Here is a 23,450-nt window from a genome sequence, read left to right as displayed (position 1 = left end):
GAAAGTAGTGGTGAACGGTTGTTTTTCAGACTGGAGGCAAGGATACAGTGGTGTCCCCCAGGGCTCGGTATTAGGACCACTGCTCGTTTTGATATATACTAATGACCGGGACTTGAGAGTACAGGGTATAATTTCAAAGTTTGCAGATGGCACGAAACTCAGAAATGTAATAAACAATGTTAAGGATAGTAACAGACTTCAGGAGGACAAAGACAGACTGGTGAAATGGGCAGAAACATGGCAGATGAAATTTAATGCAGAGAATTGTGAAGTGATACATTATGGTAGGAAGAATGAGGAGAGGTAATATAAACTAAATGGGACAATTTTAAATGGAGTGGGGGAATAGAGAGACCTGGGAGTGCAGTTGCACAAATCTTTGTATCTCTGTACTCAGTTACACCGCTCTCTACCTCCCTCTGCTGGTGTCTCTCTGTATCTCTGTGCTCAGTTACACCGCTCTCTACCTCCCTCTGCTGGTGTCTCTCTGTATCTCTGAACTCAGTGACACCGCTCACTGTCTCCATCTTTTTTTCTTTTCTTTTTTTTTCCTTTCTTTCGAATGAAACTTATGAAATAGGACAGTGGAAGTGATTGAATGAAAGGAGGATTCTAAAGACATTGAGTTTTTTTTCTGAAAGACATCCAATCGTATCACAACAGCGACTCATTGAATTGGAGTCAGGTGACTGCAGTGTATAAAAGGTGCTGGTTGGTGGGTAAAATGATAGTTGAGTTCTTTGGTATCATGGGGGGAAAAAAAAGAGAAATAAGGTGCTGGTTGGTGGGTAAAGTGATCGTTGAGTTGTTTGGTATCATGTGGGATTTTGTAGTGGGAGGTTAATCACTGTGGTACTGACAACGAGCAGAGCAGAGCAGAGCAGAGCCAGCCAGCCTGAGGAGAGGAGAAGGAGACGAGAGGAACCATCAACAGGAAAGGAGGGAGAAGGAGAACACCATCACCATCAACATCAGCCGTGAGGGGTGTGCTGCTGCGGGTTCGGCCGTCAACACAGAGGGAGGAAGAGGAGGTCGGCGCCGTGAGGTGTGGACGGCTGGAGGTAGGGGGAGGAAGAAGACCAAAAAAGGACAGAGGGTTTCCCCCCAAGTGTCTGGCCCGGGACAGCTGGAGCTGCCTGGGTGAAGTTACTTTTCTTTTGTTTCCATCCTTGGAGGACTGAGCCGAGGCAGCTTCGGCTGTCTAGGGGAAGACATCTCCTCCCCACTGCCCACCAGAAGGAAGAAGGTGCAGCCCCGCCCCTCTTCGACCCACTTCAGCGGCAGCCCACCCCTGCGGACTCTCTCCTTTCTTTGGGCGCCATCCCTCCCTCACTTGCTCTCCTGCTCTTGCGAGCTATACCTCTTAAGGCATAAACATCGGACAAAGGAGCCCCTCTCCCAAATTAATATTGGCAGACGTGGGAGAGGCGGTTATCCCGACGTCCATTAAGGCCGTCTCCATCCATCGGCCTGAGATTATGGCGTCACCATCTTCGCCGGTGCCGGGACCCAGCAGGACGTATGCGGGAGTTGCCGCGGCGGCCGCTCCTGCTGTTTCTGCCGCTCCTGCTGGGCCGGCGCCGTTTCGCCTCTTGACGAGGAAGAATGGGGTCAAGGCCTACGCCCACCCCAACATGACCATTGAGGCCTGCGTAAAGGCCATGGCCGAGGTTGTCGGCCCCGCGGCCATCGTTGCGGCCTCCAAGGTCTACGGGAAGGCTGTTGTCTTTTTGAGGTCCGAGCGGGCGGTGTCCCTGGCCCTGAGCAAGGGGCTCACGGTGGCGGGACTTTCCTGCCGGTGGACCCGCTGGAGGCCACTGCGCAGCGGGTTGTCATCTCCAACGTCCCGCCCTTCCTTCCGGATGAGCTCCTCCTCCCCCACCTGCGTCAACTGGGGGAGGTGAGGTCGGGGATAACGCCGCTGACGCTCGGCCTCAAGGATAACAGCCTCCGGCATGTTTACTCCTTCCGTCGCCAAGCCTTTATTACACTGGCACGGGAGGAGGTGACGGAGGGGGGCTTTAACGCCCTCCATGACGGGACAGCCTACCGTGTCTTCTGGAACGGCGGAGGGTGGGCGGTGCCATGCCTGTAAGGAGGTGGGACACCTAAAGAAGAACTGCCCCGCCTCCCAGGCCGCCAAACAAGCTACGGCGGCCAAGGCTGGCGCCGCCACCGCTCCTCCCCCTAACCCCGCCCCCGCGTCGGGAGAGTCAACTGCGCGGGCGGAGGTTGCCGACGAGGCCTCCGCCGGGGGGGGGGAAGGAGGGCACCCTCGGCCGCGAAAAGCGCTGAAGAAGACGAGGCACCAGGAGGCTGGTCCCCGGGATGTTAACGGGTCTAGCCAGCCCAAGGCCGTGGTCGTGACCGCGGCTGATCAACATCTCGCGGTCGCGACAGAGCCCGGGCTGGCGGGTAGTCAGGAGGGAGCGGAGGTGGGGGCCCCAGCAGACATGGGGCTCCCCCTCCCTCCGCGACCCTCCGGCAAGAAGAAAAGGCGCCACTCCCTGGAAGCGGGGGGGAAACCTGCTAAGGGACGGCCCCCCGTGGATGGGGAGTTGGCGCCACTCGCGGATCCTGCGGCCCCACCCGTTACATCTAAACAGCGGCGGGGGTCTTCTGCCTCTCGGGGGGAGGAGATCGTGCCCGTGCCGCCCGGGGGGGATGGAGAGACCCTGCTGATAGGGGGGGTCGCGGATCCGCCCATAGATATACGTACCCCGTTCACCGGGTCGGGCGTCCTGGGTGCCGGGGCGGGCGAGGCCGAAGAGGCCGGATTCGTCTGCCCTCGGCTCGACCTCTCCCAGGACCTGCTCGACCTGGTGGCGGGGTTTAATAAAAACATCTCACGGGCCGGGTCGGTCGGTGGCGACGTGGGTGGGGGGACCCCCTCCTCCCAGTATCTGGGCACGGAGCCGGGGGAGGTGGGAGAACTGGAGTACACGTTCTCCCCGGTTTCCCCGGTTTGCCCCTATATCCGGGTGCCTGTTTTTCACCGCCCGGAGAATGGGGAGGGTCCCCGCCCGGCGCCGCCCTCTGACCCGGAGCCCCCGGTAGAGCCCGGGGGGGACTCCTCTGCCGACGATCCGGGGGGTGGGATCGTGACAGAGGCGGGGCTGGCCGGCGCGGCCGTCTCGTTCTCCGCACCCTGTGCGGGGAGTGGGTCGGCCGCGAGCGACGATGATCCGGAGGAGGTCGGGGACTCGGTGGTGGGCACTGGGGAGGATTTGGAGTTCGCCACCAGTGAGGTGGTGGACGCCCTCGTGCCCGACACCGAGTCTCTCCTCATCCCCGTTGAGGAGCTCCGGGATTTTGTGTCCGTTTGGAGCCATCGTCGCGATGGCGTCCGGCTGGCCCTCGACCGTTGGTCGGAGCCGGCGCAGTTAATCCGCTCGGTCCTGGCCGCCGTCGCGTCCGTGGCCGCGGAAGGGGACGGCGGCGGGGTCGGGCTGCGTCGGCTCAGATCCCTCCTCACCGGGCTCTTGAGGGAGTGGCGGTCGACTAGCGGCCCCGCTCCCTCCGCGCGTTAGGTTTAAGTAGGTTGCGCTGTGCTCTTGCCATGGAGATAACCATAGCCAGCCTCAACATCAACGGCGGCAGAGACGCCCGCCGTAGATTTGACAAGTTCTCGGTCCTTCGGGACGGGAAGTATGCGGTGTGCTTTCTGCAGGAAACCCACACCGTTCCGGGAGACGAGGCCACGTGGATCCTGGAATGGGGAGGGGGGGTCTACTTGTGTCACCTCGCCAGCGTTTCGAGCGGGGTGGCCATCTTGTTGGCCCCGACTTTTCAGCCGGAGATCTTGGGGGTCAAGGAGCCGGTGCCGGGCCGCTTGCTCCACGTAGCCCTTCGCCACGGGGACGTGCCGCTTCACCTGGTGAACGTGTACGCCCCCTGGTCCGGAGCCGAGCAAGTGAGCTTCTTTGAGGAAGTGTCCACTTACCTGAACTCCGTCGACGCCGGCGAGTGCATTATCCTCGGGGGGGATTTTAACCGTACCCTCGAGGCGAGGGACCGCTCCGGTCCCGCAGATCGCCGGTCGGCGACGGAGAAGTTGAGGGACCTGGTCGGGTCCTTCGACTTGGTGGACGTCTGGCGGAATCTCCATCCCGACTCCGGCCAGTTCACCTTTGTGAGGGCCGCAGGAGGGAGCACCAGAATCGACCACCTGTACGTTTCGCGGGCGTACGCCTCCTGCGTCCCGTCGGCCTCCATCCGGCCGGTGTCGTGCTCGGACCACCACCTGGTGTGGATGGAGCTCGCTCTGTTCCGCGCCCGGTCGGGGTCCGCGTACTGGCACTTTAACAACCGGCTGCTGGAGGACGCGCGGTTCCGGGACTCGTTCCGTCTGTTCTGGAGCGACTGGAGAGGGAAGCGGGGAGGCTTCTCCTCCTTGAGGCTATGGTGGGACGTGGGCAAGGCTCACGTCCGCCTCTTCTGTCAAGAGTACGCGAGGGGGTCGACTAAGAGGCGGGAGTCCGAGGTCAGGCGGTTGGAGCAGGAGGTGCTTGGCCTGGAGTCCCGTCTCGGTCAGGCCGCCGAGGATCCGGCCCTGCGGCAGGTGTACGAGGAGAGGAAGGACGCTCTGAGGGACCTGCAACTGGTCGGGTCCCGAGGAGCGTACGTGAGGTCGCGGCTCCAGCTCCTGCGGGACCTGGACCGCGGCTCTCCCTTCTTCTACTCGCTGGAAAAGCGGCGGGGGGCTCGTAAGCAGCTCCTTACGCTGCTGGCCGACGACGGGTCCCTCGTCTCGGACCCGGAGGGAGTCAGGGCCCGTGCTCGATCTTTCTACGAGGCTCTGTTCTCTCCGGATCCGTCCAGCGAGGAGGCGCGCAGAGTTTTGTGGGAGGACTTGCCGAAGGTCGGCCCGGAGGACGCCGAGCGTCTGGACGCTCCGCTCAGTTTGGCGGAGCTGACCGGCGCCCTCCACCAGCTCTCTAGGGGCAAATCCCCGGGGCTGGATGGGCTGACCGTGGAGTTCCTCAGGGCCTTCTGGGACGTCCTGGGGGGCGACTACGCGCGGGTCCTGGGGGAATGTCTGGCGACCGGGGAGATGCCCCTTTCGTGGCGCAGGGCGGTCGTGGTCCTGCTGCCTAAGAAGGGGGATCTCCGCAACCTTAAAAACTGGCGCCCGGTCTCCCTCCTCAGCACGGATTATAAGGTCTTTGCCAAGGCGATGTCTGCTCGCCTGGGCACCGTGCTGGCCCACATGATCCACCCCGACCAGTCCTACACGGTCCCGGGCCGGAAGATCCACGATAACATCCATTTGGTCCGGGACCTGATCCACCATTCCCAGAGGGCTGGTCTGTCGGTCGCCTTCCTTTCCTTAGATCAGGAGAAGGCGTTCGACAGGGTGGATCACGAGTACCTATTCGGGACTCTGCGCGCTTTCGGGTTCGGGTCGCATTTCGTCGCTCGGATCCGACTTCTGTACGCCGCCGCGGAGTGTCTGATTAAGGTTAACGGATCCTTGACGGCGCCCCTTCGCTTCGGGAGAGGAGTGCGTCAGGGGTGCCCCATGTCCGGCCAATTATACACCGTCTGCGTGGAGCCTTTCCTGCGCCTCTTGCGCAAGAGGTTGTCGGGACTGGCTCTGCGCGAGCCGGACGTGGAGGTCGTCCTTTCGGCTTACGCCGACGACGTGCTCCTCGTGGTCACGGATCCCCTTGACTTGCGGAGGATGCGCGAGTGCCAAGAGGTCTACTCTGCGGCGTCCTCCGCAAGGATCAACTGGGAGAAATGTTCCGGACTCCTGGTGGGTCAGTGGCGGGTGGACTCCCTGCCGGAGGAGCTCAGGCCTTTCGCCTGGAGTACCACGCACCTCCGGTACATGGGAGTCTACCTCGGCCCTGCCGAGGAAGCCTGGCCGGCGAACTGGGAAGAGCTGGAGGCCAAAGTCGCCGCTCGCCTGGCGCGCTGGACAGGACTGCTCCGAGTGTTATCCTACAGGGGTCGTGTGCTGGTCATAAACCAGCTGGTGGCCGCCATGTTGTGGTACCGGTTGGTCACTTTGACCCCCCCCCCTGACTTTGTCGCCAAGATTCAGAAGAAGTTTGTCGACTTCTTCTGGGCCAGAGGGATACACTGGGTCGCTGCCGCGGTCCTGAGTCTCCCGCTTAGGGAGGGCGGTCAGGGGCTGGTGTGCGTCTGCACCCAGGTGGCAACTTTCCGCCTTTGGACGCTGCGGCGATACCTGTACGTTGAGCGTCCTCTTAGATGGCGTGCGCTGGCGACGTATTTTTTCCGCCAGCTGCACGGCCTGAACTACGACACGCAGCTCCTGTTCATCTCGCTGGTGGGCGGCCGCACGTCTTTGCAGGAGCTGCCTGTCTTTTACCAGGATCTGCTCAGGGTCTGGAACATGGTCGCCTCCGGTCGGAGCTCTCGCCCGTCAGGGGTAGCGGCCGTCCTGCAGGAGCCGCTGCTCGGGAATCCGTTCCTCCGCGATATCGGCTTCGGCCACTCGCGGCTGTCGGTGCGGAGGGCCGTGGCCGGTCGGGTGACCAGAGTCAGGGACGTCCTGGATGGCGGTGGGTCGGGTTGGTTGGAGCCGTGGGCGCTCGCCGCACGGATGTCCTCGTGGCGTGCCGGGGACGCGGCCATCGCCATCCGGGCGTTGAAATCGGCGCTCGGCCCTGACTCCACTCGGGATGTGGAGGCGGCTCAGGCGTGCGGAGCCATCCCGTCCGACCTGACCCCCGTTCGGACGGAGTTCCTCCTCGGCGCCAAACCCCGGAACCTCCCTCGGGGGGCCGCGCCTCACAACTTGAGTCGTCTCTCGGAAATTCCCTCCGTGCCGTTTCACACCGCGCGGAGGGATTTCCTGTACGGGCTGCTCCTGCACACCATCCACTTCCTCGCCCTCGTCTCTCGGCCGGACACGCCCTGGCGTGCCAGCCTGCCGTCCGGCGGAGACGGGGGTCCCCATTGGGAGGCTCTCTATACAGGGGTCCTCCCGTGTTACTTTGGGGATCTGGGGTGGAGGGTGGCGCACGGAGCAGTCGCGTGCAACCGGCGGTTACGCCATTTCACGGACACCCAGGCCGCTTGTGATTTCTGCGGCCTGGAGGAGTCCGTGTTCCATCTGTGCACCGGGTGTGCGAGACTGCAGCCCCTGTTCCATTATTTGAAGGGGCTGCTCCTCAAGTTCTGGCTGCACTTCAGTCCCACGCTCCTGATCTTTGGCCGCCCGGTGAGGAGGGGGGCGGGCAGGTCGGTGGACGTTCTCGTGGGCCTGCTCCTGGGCCTGTCCAAGGTGGCCATCCACAGGTCTAGGATGATCGTGGTCCGTGGGGGCGGTCGCTCGGCCTGTCTGCCTCTCTTCCGCGGAATGCTCCGCGCCCGGGTGGCCCTGGAGATGGAGCACGCGGTGTCTGCCGGTACGCTCGAGGCTTTCCACGACCGGTGGGCACCGCAGGGGCTGGAGTGTATCCTGGACGAGGATAATAAAATTTTAATTTGAACACTTGGTTTTGGTTTATTTGGTTTTTTAGTATTTAAGCACACCCCACACCCCCCTTCTTATAAAAGGGGGGCCTAATAAAAAAAAAAAGAAAAAAAAAAAATCTGAAAGTGAAAAAAAAAAGAAAAAAAAAATCTGAAAATTTCTCTTTGTTTCAATCTCTTGGAATCATAACTTTGAATTATTTGATAATAATTTGATATTTTCACTGAAGTGGCTTTTCATAATCTGGTCAAGTTTATTACTTGTTAGTGATTGTGATGTTGAGACAATATTCAAAGCAATCAAGTTGTCTTGAGTGAATTTGCAAACCATCCATTGGTCAGAGAAATGGAAATTCCATCCCATGGATGGTGTGAATCGTCCCCAGTTCTAATATAGAGAATGGGTGTGTCTGAGGATTGGCAGCATGGGGGCATCAACTGGGCAAAGCATTGTGGGATGCATCATTTTTAGTTTTGATTCTCATGAAATGTTATTTGGTAAAATTCAGGATATTCAGCGAGAATGAGAGGCAGTGAAGATTACTGAATGCAATGTCACCCACACAAACATCTCCATTTGTGTCAGCTGTGGCTCAGTGGCAGCACTCTCACCTCAGAGTCAGAAGGTTGAGGGTTCAAGTCATCATCTCGAGACTTGAGCACATATTCTAGGCTGACTAAGGGAGTGCTCTACTGTCGGAGGTGCCGTCTTTTGGATGTGATATTAAATCGAGGCCTCATCTGCTCTCTCAGGTGGACGTAAAATATCCCACAGCACTATTTCGAGGAAGAGCAGCGGAGTTCTCCCCAATATCTGGACCAATATTTATCCCTCAACTAACATCACTAAAACAGATTATCAGGTCAATATTTCATTGCTGTTTTTGGGTCCTTGCTGGAGGCAAATTGACTGCCGCATTTCTTACCTCACAACAGTGACGACACCTCAAAGGTGCGAACTATGCAGCAGTCAAAGCTACCAGTTTATCCACACTGACTCGTAAAATTATGGCTCAACAACGTATGAAATGTGGTGACATTGATATCCCAAAAGTGCCTTTAGAGATCATAATATCCAACTATTACAGCACAGAAAGAAGCCATTCAGCCCATTGTGCCTATGCTGCCTCTTTGAAAGAGCTATCCAATTAGTCCCACTCCCCTGCTCTTTCCCCCTTCAAGTATTTATCCAATTTCCTTTTGAAAGTTATTAAATCTGCTTCCACCACCCGATGAGGCAATGCATTCCAGATCAGAACACTGAAAAAAGTTTCGTGTCACTTCTGGTTCTTTTACCAATCACCTTAAATCTGTGTTTGCTGGTTACTAACCGGTCTGCTACTGGAATCAGTTTCCCCTTATTTACTCCATCAATATAAAGATATTAACATGGACTGACTGAAGACGGCAATTCTATCACACCCAGTGCAAGTCACAAGTTCCTAAACTTCACTTGGAAACACTGGATAATTACAGCTACAGCATCAACATTTGAATCCATTCATAGGGGTGAAGGAGATGAATGGAGAACCCATAGGATTTGGAAAGGTTGATTACAATTTGGTATGGAACACACAATAGGACTATAGGCAAATCGACACACTTATGGAGGAGCTGATTGTATTGTGTTTATGAATTGATGGCATTGGGATGTGGAGTTTCAGGCAAAATATCTATTTAACTTGGTTTAAATGAAATGGTGATCCAGTAGAATTTAGAATTGTAATCTAGTATTAACTGCACAATGGGATAAATACAAATTGATAGATTTATGGATGAGCTGCTTATATTGGGTTTATGAATTGATGGAACAGTAGTGGTATGGAAGAGTTTAGGAGCCTTATCTATTCAACTTAATGGTTCAAGTTAGTTGTTTAGTGCATTTACTACGTCTCCCAGAAGGAAGATTTTGTTTGCTGGAGTTTAGTTCGAGGTATTTTTTCTGTACCATACCCAATTTATTATTCATGGGGGAGATTAACATGGGGTGGGGGGGCAGAAGATGAAAATGAAGGGAAATAGAAAAACAGGGAACCTGCACTCCCCCATATGAGACCTATTTGACTCCAAACAAACAGTTTATTAGGAGTAATAGTGAGTGATTTCATAAGCTACCCCAACTACCTACTGAGGTCTGTAGCATCTTTGGAAACAAAGCATCTGGATTGTTCTTCCCCAGGCAGATACTATTCTTTAAAAAATTGCCTATTGGACTGAAATTACTAGTTCACTTTCCTTGTGTTTTATTGGAACAAAATGTTACAGCAGCTGATTTTGCATCATTAATGAGTTAAACAGTTGATAATATGCAGTACTAATAGGAACAGTAACTCATTACTGTATTGTTCTTTGCATTGAAATCAGCAGTAATCATTTTACTGCATAAATACAATTTACACTCAAGGCAGACACATTGGCCCTCAACACCCAAGTCACTACATTGATATGACCCCAGAAGAAAAAATGTCATAGGGCAGAATCTCACCCTAAAGCCAATACATAGCCCAATGTAATTTGTTACAACAGCTGAATTATGTTAATCTGAAAAATAAGCAATCACTCAATTTACAAGGAGCCAAAACCCAGTCTTCTGTAACAGTTTATTTCCAGTTACTATTACATTTCACATCAAGAGCCCAGGTCTCACAGCTCTTAGTACAAAGTCACCATTCCTACAGGATAGGGGTTCTTCAGACTATAAACAGGAGTACTGAACAATAAGCTTTATCCCTGCAGTCAGTTCAATCACTCTCCCCCAGGGTGAGCTTGTCAAACAGGTACACTCCCATGCCATTCTCAGGGGCTCCCAGTCTCTTCAGGTTGGTGATGTGATCTCCAAGCTTCTTGATCATCTTCACTTGTTCATCCAAGTAGTGGGTCTCCAGGAAGTCACACAACTGGAAGAAAAGATGGAATATAGTTATGTCCAGCAAGAGATGGAGGAAGAACTGAGCTTCTCCAAGGGTTTGGATTTTAATTTTCTTGGTCTGGAGGATAGTCAAGTGGTGCACTTTAGATTGATGCATTTTATACAGTAACTTTGCTCTATTAAGTGCTTAGATCCTGGGATCAGATACATTTACTTCTAATGCAGACAGTAGGGCAATCTCCCTTTCCTGTCTCCCCTCCCCAATAAAATTTGAGCATGACACCAAAGCTATTGGGTATGAAGATCTTTTGAATAGGCTCAAGGACAGTAAATTTCCACCACCTCGAACTTACCCAAAGGCCCACATTAAAAACTTACATGAGGGTCTGTCCTCTCAGTGGAGAGTTTGTGCAGATCCAGCAGACTCTGGTTCACATTCTTCTCCATCTGCAGAGCTCTCTGCATCGCCTCCAGACCATTGCTCCACTCATCCTGCTCTGGCTTCTGAAAAGGGAATCAGGTCTCAGCCAGTTCACTTAATGGATTAAACAAAATACACAAGAAAGTATTGAAGGAAAATAGGGGTGAAAAGCAATCAGATGTCCATGTTGCCATGAACCAATTGTCCCAAGAGTATAGAATTACACCACGACAACCACGAGTCAAATAGTATAAATGTCTTTCAGGAGAAGTACTGAGGGAGACAGTAATAGATGGATGTGATGATAGGGCAAGATGAAGGTGGGAGGCAGCTCATGTGGAGCATAAACACCAGCATAGACCAGTTGGGCTAAATGTCCTGTTTCTGTGCTGGACATTCTATGTAATTATGTGCATTAGAACAAATTGCTTTAGAAATATTTAAAATTGTCCATTTAAGGGGAGCCATTCAGAAGGCCACTCCATTAAATCTAACCTTGATATCCTCCAAGATGACTCGGCCCCCACGCTGATTCTGGAATTTCAGCAGTTTCTCAGCGTGCTCCCATTCCTCATGCGACTGCTCCTTGAAGAACTCAGCAAAGTGACGCAGGGCAACATCATCCCGGTCAAAGTAATAGGACTGGTGAGATCAAAAGTAGTTGGGTATCAGAATTATCATGGGTATTGTACATAAAGCCAACCTCAATATTTTGCTTTCTGTCAAGGGTTCAAGTCTCACTGAGCTTGTAGGCAGATGGTTCTGAAAACTAGCACAGGCTGACTTGCTTCACTAACCTGGTAGTGAGATAATCTCACTCCCAGCAATAGGGAAGCTGGCCAATGGAAAATTACCAATTCAGCTTTGAACATGCTCAACACAATATTTCACTTTAATCTTCACACCCAAGACTGAATTATATGTCTAGAAATTAGTGAAGGAACATAAAAGCTTACATCCTTTTCATGACTGAAATTTGAAACAAACCCCTTTCTACAACTACCACAAACAGCATTAACTTAGCACCTTCAACACTAAACATCAAGGCATTTCAGAGGAGAAACAGATACCAAGCAGTAAGAGTTGCATGACTAGAAACTGTTAGCATTTGAATGCTTTGAGAGACAGACAGAGGTAGGAAGGCAAAGGGATTAACAGTTACACTGAGTAGGACCAAAATGGCTGAAGACCCTACCACCAATAGAGCAAAGGCAGAGAGAGAAGACAGACAGGGACAAGCTGGTACTTAAAAAGTGAAGGTTCAGAGCATAGAAACAGAAGTGGGACATACAGCCATTTGAGCCAACTCAATGATTTAATTAGAACATGGATCTGTACATCAACTCATCCTTCAATACCCTGACCCAACAAAAGATTTCAGTCTTGAAAGCACCAATTAATCCCCAACATCCACAGACTTTCAAGGGAGAGAGAGTTCTAGATTTCCAGTACCTTTGAGGGGAAAAGTGCTTCCTCACTTACCTCCTAAATGGACTAGCTCTAATTTAAGATTATGACCCCCCCATTGCAAGGAGAATGTGGGGAAAGACTGTGGAGAGATGTAGAATAGAGGGTAAGAAATATGAATCCCAGGCATTGAATGCAGAGTGTATTGCAAAACACAACTTCAATAGAAAGCTCAGACACCAGGAAAGTGAACAATTGAGATTTAAGATATAGAATGTGGTGCAACTACTGCAAGGAAGAGGGAGACATTTTGATAATGACTGTACAATAAATCACATTATATTGCAGCTTTAAAAAGACACTCACCATCCATCAATTGGGGGGAGGGGGTGCAGATTAGAGAAAAGGCAATAGATGAGTTGGAGAAAACAGAATTTTGTAATGTCACATTAGAATCTCCAATGTGAAGGGGTCAAAGAAACAAAACTCACCATAGAAAGATAAACATAGGAGGAATAGAGCTCCATATTGATCTGCTTGTTGACACCATCCTCACACTCCTTGTGATAGTTCTGACACACTTGGGAAGCCATCTTTAAATTAACTTTAACAAAACTAAACAACTCTATTGAAGCAAGAAACTGAAAAACAGCCACCCAAAGCTCCATATTTATACTGCTGGTTAATCCTGGGCGTGGCAGCCTAGATGATGAGTGACAGTTGGCAATACCCAATCAGAAATTACATCCTCTCTCAGAACACCAATCAAGAAAAGGGAGGAGGGGAGATGACACCCAGAGCCAGTCAGAACTTTGAAGGAGGAGCATCATTGGCTGACAATTCAATAAAGATCCAATTGCTTTGACTTTCCTCAAACTGTAAAATCTGTTTCCGTGACCGGTGGGCACCGCAGGGACTGGAGTGCATCCTGGATCGATGTAATAAAATTATAATTTGACACTTATTTTGGGTTTATTGATTTACTGCACATAAACACAACCAAACCCCCCCTCCCCTTCTAATAAAAGGGGGGCCTAAAACACAAAAAAAGGAAAAGCAAAAAAACCATGGCTGCTCTTCCATCCCACACTCCAAAGAAAAAAAAATCTGATCGTGACCATATTCTTGACCATAATCGACCTTTCTTTGATGGACCAATAAGGGAGACTCTGGGTTGCCCCAGGGTCACCAAACATAAACCATCACAAGTGGCCCTCTCAGGGCACCACTAATATTGGATGGTCCAATCAAACTGAAAAGATACCAAAATAAGCATCAAGTGCCACCAAAAACAACAGGATACTTTCCCAATTAAATCAGGATTCTATTATTGATGTCTGAAAGACAGTCTATACCCTGCGGTGCCCAGCGGTCGCGGAAGGCATCAAGCGTAACGGTGGACACCACATGCTCCCTCTCCGGGGCCACCCGGGCACTTGACCATAATGGACCAAATTGTCAATTGGTGGATCTGCCCCCATCCCATCGGTTATGGTCACTGATCGTGACGGTTCAAAGATCCAGAACCACAGGTTTAATTGTTGTTTGCGGGTCAGTGTCTTTGAATAATTCTGGATGGATCCGTGAGTTGGTTATTTGGCAAGTAGCTGCGGGTTTGAGGCAACATCCAAACAGATCAGAGCCTGTGAACAGCAACCAACAGCGAGTCAGGCGAATGGAAAGTGGGTGTGATGAACGTGTTAAACACAAGTCCTTCAATACTCCATCAATTCTAGGGTCAGTGAGCATCTGTACACACATCGGCTGGAAAGTGAAGGGGGCCACGGCATGTTGAGTTCTTGTTTTGTCATCATGACATTTTACAAACAATAAAATGCAGAGCACTCCACGGGGAAGAGACTGTGGACCATTGACTGAAGGGATTTGGGGGGTGGGGGGTTTGGTGTTGGGAGGGATTGCGGTGAGAGGCAAACACTGTGTGTAGTGTTGGTTGTATATACAGTGAGCGACAGTGGTGAACAGACTATCTGGTATTTCCTGGGTTTGTTAATCCCTTGTTTCAATGATTAATCTCTTGTACTTTTTGGACAGTCAAACACCAAGTGGAAAGAGTCGAGTGGTGAATTTTCTCATTAGAAAGGGGAGTTACTGATATTTCCCTAAATCCGGTCAGGGAAGGATGGGGCCCCGTGGATATTTTGTGTTCCAGATCACATCAGAATACTGTCGGATCAACAACAAACAGCAGGCTAAAAAAAAAAATCAAAGGTGGAACCTAGTGAAGGAAAGATGAAGCAACGAAAAGTGGGGTCGATGGACTGATCTGATCATATGATCCCTGTGTGAGAATAACCTGAACATCACTGGTGCAAACTCAGTTAAAGCTTTAAACAGACCAAGTAGTTGGTGGTTTAGCCTTTAATTAGATGGCTCTATTCTCCAACTCTTCAGTAGACTTATAAGTGGCAGTTTTGGCAATTGGGATCTAGTGTTATTTGGTTCCAGGCCAAATAAGATTACACAAAGATTGTATTCGCAAGGAGAGGGGAATGGGGCAAGAACTGTTTAATGAAACAGAATCCAGCAAGGGAAACTTCGAGGAGCTCTTAGATTTGCAACAGCAAATGGAAGTATTTTAGAGGCTATGGGGTCCAGGATATAAAGGGTGCATGAGGTGAACAGAGACTGGAAAATAAAAATTGAGATTGAAACAAATAGCAGGAGCTGGACCAAAGTTCTGCACAGGAAGAAAAAGATGGGCTGAAGAGAAGGAGGAAAGAGCCAGGTAACCCTAGCAGGAACAATTGGAGATTTGGTCTTACTTTGCTCCAGGATTTTTGTAACTACTTAAATTTGAATACCTGCTTCAGGGAACACTTCCCTCATGTCCTACAATGGACAAGTCAGCAGCAATGTGTGGGGTTGTTTATTCAGAAGGTTAACTACTGTAATCACCATTGATGCCCACATCCCATGAACAAATAGTAATAAAAAAATGCACACTCTCCAAAAGGGATTCAAGCCTATGTGGAGGAAGAGGTCTTACTGTAATCAGATTACACTTTAATCTCTACTACAGAACACCAAATATTGAAAGCTGTTAGGTACAAATCTAATTTTGGCCTGATGGCCATCCTGGGCTGCTACAAAACCAAATTAAGCCTTCTGGAGGGGAAGGGGTTAAAACATCCATGTGCCCAAACAAATCAGATTTTATCACGGTGACAACCTATTTCTTAGATTTTTTTTTGTTTGACGCAAGGCCACGTGCATTGGTGTTAGAATGTGCTCAATTACTGAAGAAAAGGAACCAGTTCAACATCAAAATGTTTTATTTCAGCTGCAAGAACACTCAACTACAATGTTTGGAAGTTAATCTTAGACTTTGAATTCCATGCCCAGTTCAGAGAGATGGCAACATAAAACTTCAATACACAAGTTGAATATCTGCAACATGGACAACAGTCCAGTCACTCCTCCCCCAGGGTGTGCTTGTCAAACAGGTACACTCCCATGCCATTCTCAGGGGCTCCCAGTCTCTTCAGGTTGGTGATGTGATCTCCAAGCTTCTTGATCATCTTCACTTGTTCATCCAAGTAGTGGGTCTCCAGGAAGTCACACAACTGGAAAGGGAAAAATAAAAATCAAGCTAGCTACTTGAATCATTAGGTTCCTTTAATCTCACTTCCCTACTGGGGAATACTCAAGGTCTCATTACAAAATATGGCCAAGAGACTACGAGATCCAACTCCTTGCCCTCCCAGCCACTGGTATTGAAAATAAATGCTGCCCTGCCCCTCACCTAAAGTCAGTATCCATTTGAAGGTTCCCTTCAAGCCCAAGATATCTCAACCCTTGAAACAGATTGATTTCAAGGACAGATTTTAATGCTCGCCTTCAGTAGATTTAAAAAACCTCAGATTTAGAAATGGAAAGTATTGAGCTGCATTCAGTCTGATGTGATTTTAAAGGACAGTGCTAAATTACACAATCCCAAATTAAAAATAAACCCAAAAGCTAAATGCCACTGATGCATTAAGGACTTACATGAGGGTCTGTCCTCTCAGTGGACAGTTTGTGCAGATCCAGCAGACTCTGGCTCACATCCTTCTCCATCTGCAGAGCTCTCTGCATCGCCTCCAGACCATTGCTCCACTCATCCTGCTCTGGCTTCTGAAAAGGAAGTCTCAGCCAGTTCACTTAATGGATTGAACAAACGAACAATACACCAGAAAGCATTGAAGGAAAATAGGGTGGAAAAAGTAAAAGTCCATGTTACCATGAACCAATTGTGTTAAGAATATAGAATTACTGAATTAAGCCATCACAACCACAAGAGTCAAATTAATGACAATTAGTATCGATGCATTTAAAGGGGAGCTCGACATGTCCATGAGTGCAAAAGAAATAGAAAGATATGCTGATCACATTCGATCAAGTAAAGTGGGAGGAGGCTTTTCTGGAGCATGGACAGAAACATAGACCAGTTGGACCAAATGACCTGTTTCTGTGAAGCAAATTCCATATAAATTGGAACAAGCAAAGTGGTGCCATGTAAAAGACCACTTGTTTGCTGAACCCAACCTGGATATCCTCCAAGATGATTCTGGAATTTCAGCAATTTCTCAGCATCCTCATGTTTCTCCTGTGACTGCTCCTTGAAGAACTTGACAAAGTGATGCAGGGCAACATCATCCCGGTCAAAGTAATAGGACTGTGGAGAGATCAAAAGTAGTTGGATATCTCAAAGACCAATCATGGGTATTGTACATGAAGCCAACTTCAATATTTTGCTTTCTGGCTCACTGAACTGGTCTGCAGATTGTTATGAAAACTAGCACAGGCCAACTTGCTTCACTAATCTGGTAAAGATGGTGGATAATTTCATTCCCAGCAATTGGGAAGCCAGCCAATGGAAAATAATCACCAATTCAGCTTTAATTAAAATTTTACTTGAATATGCTCACAAATCAATACTTGCTTAACTTGAAATTATGACACTCAATAGTATATCTGGAAATTAGTGAAGGACCAATAATAACATTCCTTTCACCAGGATCATGCCCCCATTGAATGCAGTGTATTCCAAAAGTAAATTTGAAGAAGCTCAGAGCCCAGGAACGTGAGTCAGAGATTGAAGAAACTCAGCCTATAGTACAATTACTGTAAGGAACAGGGAGACAGTTTGTTTATAACAATTCAATTTAACTTGCACAATTACAGGTTTCAAAAATACACCCACTGTACATAGATTGAGGGATTGAATAGGGTCCAAAAAAAAGACTCACTATGGAGAGATAAACATAGGAGGAAGAGAGCTCCATATTGATCTGCTTGTTGACACCATCCTCACTCCTTGTGATAGTTCTAACACACCTGGGAATCCATTCTAACTGTCAAAGAAGGTATTTTAACTAGCTGAACCAGGCTAACGTCTTCCCAAACTCTTTTTTTTTCTATTTTTTCTTTTTCCTATTAGGCCCCCCTTTTATAAGAAGGGGGAGTGTGGGGTGTGCTTAAATACTAAAAACCCAAACAAACCAAAACCAAGTGTTCAAATTAAAACTTTATTATCCTCGTCCAGGATGCACTCCAGCCCCTGCGGTGCCCCCCGGTCGCAGAAAGCCTCGAGCGTACCGGGAGACACCGCGTGCTCCATCTCCAGGGCCACCCGGGCGCAGAGCATTCCCAAACTCTTCTATTTATATGTCTGGGGACAGCCTGCCTGTAATACAAGGCGTGGCATTCCCGATGATGAGTAAAAACTCACACTAGCCATTCAGAGCTCTACGCCCACTGAGGACACCAATCAAGAAAGAGGCGTAGTCGAGATTGTATTTAAGGCCAATCAGAACATTTTTTTTTCAATTAAGTAGATTTGTTTTGAATCAGGTTGACTTTTTTTGTATGTTTCGATCCCCTTTTATGAGATTGAGGGAGGGAGGTTCAGGATGTAACTTTTTTTTTAAATCCAAAAACTAAATGATAACAGAGTCAAATAATAATTTTAATTTTTTTTTTTATGGGCAGTCAGCTTTTTTTGTGTGTTTTAGGCCCCCCTTTTATAAGAAGGGGGGGTTAGGGTGTGTTCATGTGCAGTAAATCCAAAAAAAAAATAAGTGTCAAATTATAATTTTATTATCTCGGTCCAGGATGCACTCCAATCCCTGCGGTGCCCATCCGTCGCGGAAAGCCTCAAACGTACCGGCAGACACCGCGTGCTCCCTCTCCAGGGCCATCGCAGCGCGAAGAATGCTGCGGAAGAGAGGCAGACGGTCGGAGCGACCGTCCCCATGGGCCGGGTCGAGCCTGGACCTGTAGATGACCACTTTGGACAGGCCTAGGGCCAGACCCATGAGAATATCCTCCGACTTGCCTGCGCCCCCCACCCCCCCCAAACTCCCCACTCCCCTCAACGGGTGGCCAAAGATCAGGAGCGTGGGACTGAAGTCCTCGTGGGTCTGGTCCTGGGCCTGTCCAAGGTGGCCATCTACAGGTCCAGGCTAGACATGGCCTATGGGGGGGCGGTCGCTCCGACTGTCTGTCTCTCTTCCCCAGCATTCTCCGTGCCCGGGCGGCCCTGGAGAAGGAGCACGGAGTGTCTGCCGTTATGTTTGAGACCGGGGACTGGAGTGGATAGTTGATTACGACAGTGACATTTTGGTTTAATTCGGTTTCATTGCTATGATTGGGTGTGCCACAAGAAAAAATTCTTACAGCACTTGAATAGGTTTTCGGGGTTCCTGACACTGGGGCTCAAAGACCCATTCGAAAAAAAGAGAAACTCAGTGTCTCCTTCTTGTTCAATTAAAAGAGTAACATTGAGACAATGGCACCGAGGGACTGGATAGCATGCTCGTAGTGGAAGGAATATTTTTTATTGAAGAGAGTGACTCAGGCTGACTGATGCACAGGGACATGGACACACAGGCTGCAGACTGCACAGTGTTACAAGGGGACATGGGAATGGGTGGGATTCTGGGGAATGGGGGAGATGGGGAGAAAAGAACAGAACAAATGAGGAGCAGGGGGAGAAATCATTAGAAAGAGAGGTTAAAAAACAGACAGGTCACAGAATAAAAACAAACAGCAGGTTAAAATGAAGTGAAGAAACTTATGAAATAGAACAAGAGAAGTGATTGAATGAAAGGAGGATCCTGAAGATATTGGGTTTTTGTGTGTTTTTCCTTTTTTTTTGGTGTTTTTAGGCCCCCCCCACTTTTTTCAGGTGGAGGGGTTCGGGTTTTTTTCCGTTCGTGTGATGAGAAAGCAGCTATTTGATTGGCTGCCAAACATTTATCATCAGTGATGTCACATCCTGTAGTTAAAGATGGGTTGGGTCTGAAAGAATAAATATAGCAGCTTAGGTTTGAGGTCCTTATGTTCATATTGTTTATAGTCAGTTGCTGGTCTATTAAAAAAAAGTAGTTTGGATGGCTTCTCAAGTGTGTCAGAATTACCACAAGGAGTGTGAGGATGGTGTCAACAAGCAGATAAATATGGAGCTCTATTCCTCCTATGTTTATCTTTCTATGGTGAGCTTTGGGTATTTTGTCTTATTAACTAATGTAGACTTACTGAATTCTAGTGAATTAACCTTTTAAATTCAGTAAAATAATTGAATTTGCTGTTCTAATATTTCTTTTAAGTATCTTTATCGTTGTGATGTTTCATTATCCTTTCAAATGGATTGTCTGGGTCCTTTTTTATATAGTTTCCATGTTGGAGTTTACATTGAGACTGTGAAATGCATTCCCCACCCCCCAAAAAAAATCCTATTCAGTACATTGGCCAGTGAGTGTCTTTTGAGTTACAGGTGACTTGCCCATAGTTGGGGTCTTTGAAACACCTGTGGTGAAATCTTTAGTCAAAACACAAATCCATGGGCATTCTTAGCCATAGCTACATACTCTTGATCTTGTAACCTGTCTTTTCCAGCCAAAAGCTTAATTGAACTTCTCAAAGTTTCTAAAATCAAATTGAGAATTTTCAAAATGGGTGGAGTTTCTTGCTTAATGAAGGGAGTTTTGTTCAGGTTTGGGATGGAGTGTAACCCTTGTCTGCACAATAGCAAGAAACTTGTAATTGATGGAATGTATAGAACACAGTGGAGAAATGTGTGCCTTTTTTAATCAAGTAAGGCTGACATTGGGTTGCTCTCTGTTGTTATCAGGAAAGTGCCCAATTGCTACAAAGCAATGAACATAAAGCCTAATTTGAGCAAAAGGAAATTTATATCTCACTCTTCACTGGTGCCTACTGGTCATGGCCTCAAATGAGTGTACTGGTGGACACTGCATGCTCCCTCTCCTGGACCACATGGGACTGGGCAAGACCATGAACGAAGCAGGTCAGCCCTCCTTGGGCTGTGCTGATCCTTGACATGTGAATAGGGGATGGGGGTTTGTGGTGAGTTCAGATTATTGATTTGGACAAGTTTTTCAGATGTCAAATGTACATCTAAATTTTCCCTAATTTAGTGATCTGAACTAATTTGAGTTTTATCCTCTCACATTGTTTGTCTCTGTTACAACTTATTTTCTTGGAATGTCACAAGTTCTGATCTAGTACACAGACCCTCTAAAAGGAGGAGACTCATTGCATGAGTTAATTAACTAATTGTGCACCCTGGTCTTTCTGAATCACTTGTGGTGGAACAGGTGGCTTTCGGCACCTTGGTCACAGTATCCAACACTGAAGGAGGACCTGTCATGTGACTTCCTGGTTAATGCTTTGTATAAATTGAGATGTGGGCAGGAGGTACCTGAATGGCCAAGTAGCTCAAGCTTGGGTTTAAGTTGAGTTGCTCAGTGTGGTCAAAGACTGAGGTGATTCCATTCTCCACTGGCCACCTGTTGTCTACTTTCACCAGGTGAACTGAGTTAGGAAATATGAGTACTCTTTAAAAATGATCAAACTCCTTGGTTCCCTGATCCATGGTGAAATCACTGTACTGATGTTTGTTCTCTATCTTAATTTGGTATGATTGTTTAATTGACTCTTGTGCCTACAGTCCTATTACTTTGACCGGGATGATGTTGCCCTGCGTCACTTTGCTGAGTTCTTCAAGGAGCAGTCACATGAGGAACGGGAGCACGCTGAGAAACTGCTGAAATTCCAGAATCAGCGTGGAGGCCGAATCATCTTGGAGGACATCAAGGTTTGTTCATAGAATCAGGCCATTTGGCTCATAGTGTCTGTGCTGGCTCTTTGAAAGAATATCCAATTAGTCCCTCGTGCCCTGCTCTTTCCCCATAGAGCTGTAAATTATTCCTTTTCATGATTCTATACATAAAAATCTGTTCTGACAGTTGCTATTGAATCAGCTTCCCTTTCAGGCATTTCATTCCAGATTGTAACAATTCACTGTTTTTATATATGAAATCTCTATCTTTCCTCTGGTTCTTTTGCCCATTATCTTCAATGTGTGTCCTCTGGTTAATGACCCACCTGCCAGTTGTTGAGTTCATGACTGGACCAAATGTAATTTATTGAGGCTTATTTTCATATTGAATGATTGGTCCCCAGTGCAGCCTCTATCCAGCTTTCAGAATGTGGAAAATTTCTCCACAGCAGAGAAGATGTTTTCTCATTAATGAGCGACATGTTCTACATTATAACTGAACAGAGTACTTGTTGCTAACATCAGGGCAAAAATCAATTTTCTTCCACTCTCCAGTCATCCTCTTGTTTCAGGCTAGTTTGAGATTAATACTGCATGGGATGCAGATGGGAGCTTGAGCATTTTGTGACTTGAAAGACTTCCCTTTTCAGAAGCCAGAGCAGGATGAGTGGGGCAATGGTCTGGAGGCGATGCAGAGAGCTCTGCAGATGGAGAAGGATGTGAACCAGAGTCTGCTGGATCTGCACAAACTGTCCACTGAGAGGACAGACCCTCATGTAAGTCCTTAATGCATCAGTGGCATTTAGCTTTTGGGTTTATTTTTAATTTGGGATTGTGTAATTTAGCACTGTCCTTTAAAATCACATCAGACTGAATGCAGCTCAATACTTTCCATTTCTAAATCTGAGATTTTTTAAATCTACTGAAGGTGAGCATTAAAATCTGTCCTTGAAATCAATCTGTTTCAAGGGTTGAGATATCTTGGGCTTGAAGGGAACCTTCAAATGGATACTGACTTTAGGTGAGGGGCAGGGCAGCATTTATTTTCAATACCAGTGGCTGGGAGGGCAAGGAGTTAGATCTCGTAGTCTCTTGGCCATATTTTGTAATGAGACCTTGAGTATTCCCCAGTAGGGAAGTGAGATTAAAGGAACCTAATGATTCAAGTAGCTAGCTTGATTTTTATTTTTCCCTTTCCAGTTGTGTGACTTCCTGGAGACCCACTACTTGGATGAACAAGTGAAGATGATCAAGAAGCTTGGAGATCACATCACCAACCTGAAGAGACTGGGAGCCCCTGAGAATGGCATGGGAGTGTACCTGTTTGACCAGCACACCCTGGGGGAGGAGTGACTGGACTGTTGTCCATGTTGCAGATATTCAACTTGTGTATTGAAGTTTTATGTTGCCATCTCTCTGAACTGGGAATGGAATTCAAAGTCTAAGATTAACTTCCAAACATTGTAGTTGAGTGTTCTTGCAGCTGAAATAAAACATTTTGATGTTGAACTGGTTCCTTTTCTTCAGTAATTGAGCACATTCTAACACCAATGCACGTGGCCTTGCGTCAAACAAAAAAAAATTCTAAGAAATAGGTTGTCACCGTGATAAAATCTGATTTGTTTGGGCACATGGATGTTTTAACCCCTTCCCCTCCAGAAGGCTTAATTTGGTTTTGTAGCAGCCTAGGATGGCCATCAGGCCAAAATTAGATTTGTACCTAACAGCTTTCAATATTTGGTGTTCTGTAGTAGAGATTAAAGTGTAATCTGATTCCAGTAAGACCTCTTCCTCCACATAGGCTTGAATCCCTTTTGGAGAGTGTGCATTTTTTTATTACTATTCGTTCATGGGATGTGGGCATCAATGGTGATTACAGTAGTTAACCTTCTGAATAAACAACCCCACACATTGCTGCTGACTTGTCCATTGTAGGACATGAGGGAAGTGTTCCCTGAAGCAGGTATTCAAATTTAAGTAGTTACAAAAATCCTGGAGCAAAGTAAGACCAAATCTCCAATTGCTCCTGCTAGGGTTACCTGGCTCTTTCCTCTTTCTCTTCAGCCCATCTTTTTCTTCCTGTGCAGAACTTTGGTCCAGCTCCTGCTATTTGTTTCAATCTCAATTTTTATTTTCCAGTCTCTGTTCACCTCATGCACCTTTTATATCCTCTACCCCATAGCCTCTAAAATACTTCCGTTTGCTGTTGCAAATCTAAG

The 23,450-nt window shown here is 48.2% G+C and overlaps 3 protein-coding genes across 4 annotated transcripts in view; 1 reads left to right on the top strand and 2 right to left on the bottom strand.

Moving 5' to 3' along the window:
• Positions 1-9,957: 9,957 nt before the first annotated feature.
• Positions 9,958-12,770, bottom strand: LOC137309358 (ferritin heavy chain B-like). The gene is made up of 4 exons (XM_067977609.1): positions 12,638-12,770; positions 11,235-11,381; positions 10,697-10,822; positions 9,958-10,346 (listed from the first exon to the last, which is right to left on the bottom strand). Exons 1-4 carry the CDS (start codon positions 12,737-12,739, stop codon positions 10,191-10,193), a joined length of 531 nt encoding a protein of 176 aa, XP_067833710.1. The 5' UTR covers positions 12,740-12,770; the 3' UTR covers positions 9,958-10,190.
• A 2,275-nt stretch (positions 12,771-15,045) lies between these two features.
• The window catches only part of LOC137309379 (ferritin heavy chain, oocyte isoform-like), a 176,879-nt gene continuing 168,474 nt past the window's right edge, over positions 15,046-23,450 (bottom strand). For both annotated transcript variants that reach the window (XM_067977630.1, XM_067977629.1), the window contains 2 exons: positions 16,155-16,280; positions 15,046-15,730 (listed from right to left, as the gene is read on the bottom strand). In XM_067977630.1, the coding sequence (XP_067833731.1) occupies positions 15,578-15,730; positions 16,155-16,280 (279 nt within the window). In that variant the 3' untranslated portion in view covers positions 15,046-15,577. The remainder of the gene's footprint in view (positions 15,731-16,154; positions 16,281-23,450) is intronic.
• LOC137309393 (ferritin heavy chain, oocyte isoform-like) lies at positions 19,453-22,740 on the top strand. The gene is made up of 4 exons (XM_067977641.1): positions 19,453-19,642; positions 21,121-21,267; positions 21,882-22,007; positions 22,432-22,740. The coding sequence occupies exons 1-4, from the start codon at positions 19,541-19,543 to the stop codon at positions 22,582-22,584; spliced, it is 528 nt and encodes a 175-aa protein (XP_067833742.1). The 5' UTR covers positions 19,453-19,540; the 3' UTR covers positions 22,585-22,740.

This window comes from Heptranchias perlo, unplaced genomic scaffold (assembly GCF_035084215.1).
Source record: "Heptranchias perlo isolate sHepPer1 unplaced genomic scaffold, sHepPer1.hap1 HAP1_SCAFFOLD_163, whole genome shotgun sequence".
Taxonomy (NCBI): Eukaryota; Metazoa; Chordata; class Chondrichthyes; order Hexanchiformes; family Hexanchidae; genus Heptranchias; species Heptranchias perlo.
Note: the sequence above shows the minus strand (reverse complement) of the source record. Positions and strands in the feature narration are given on the sequence as shown.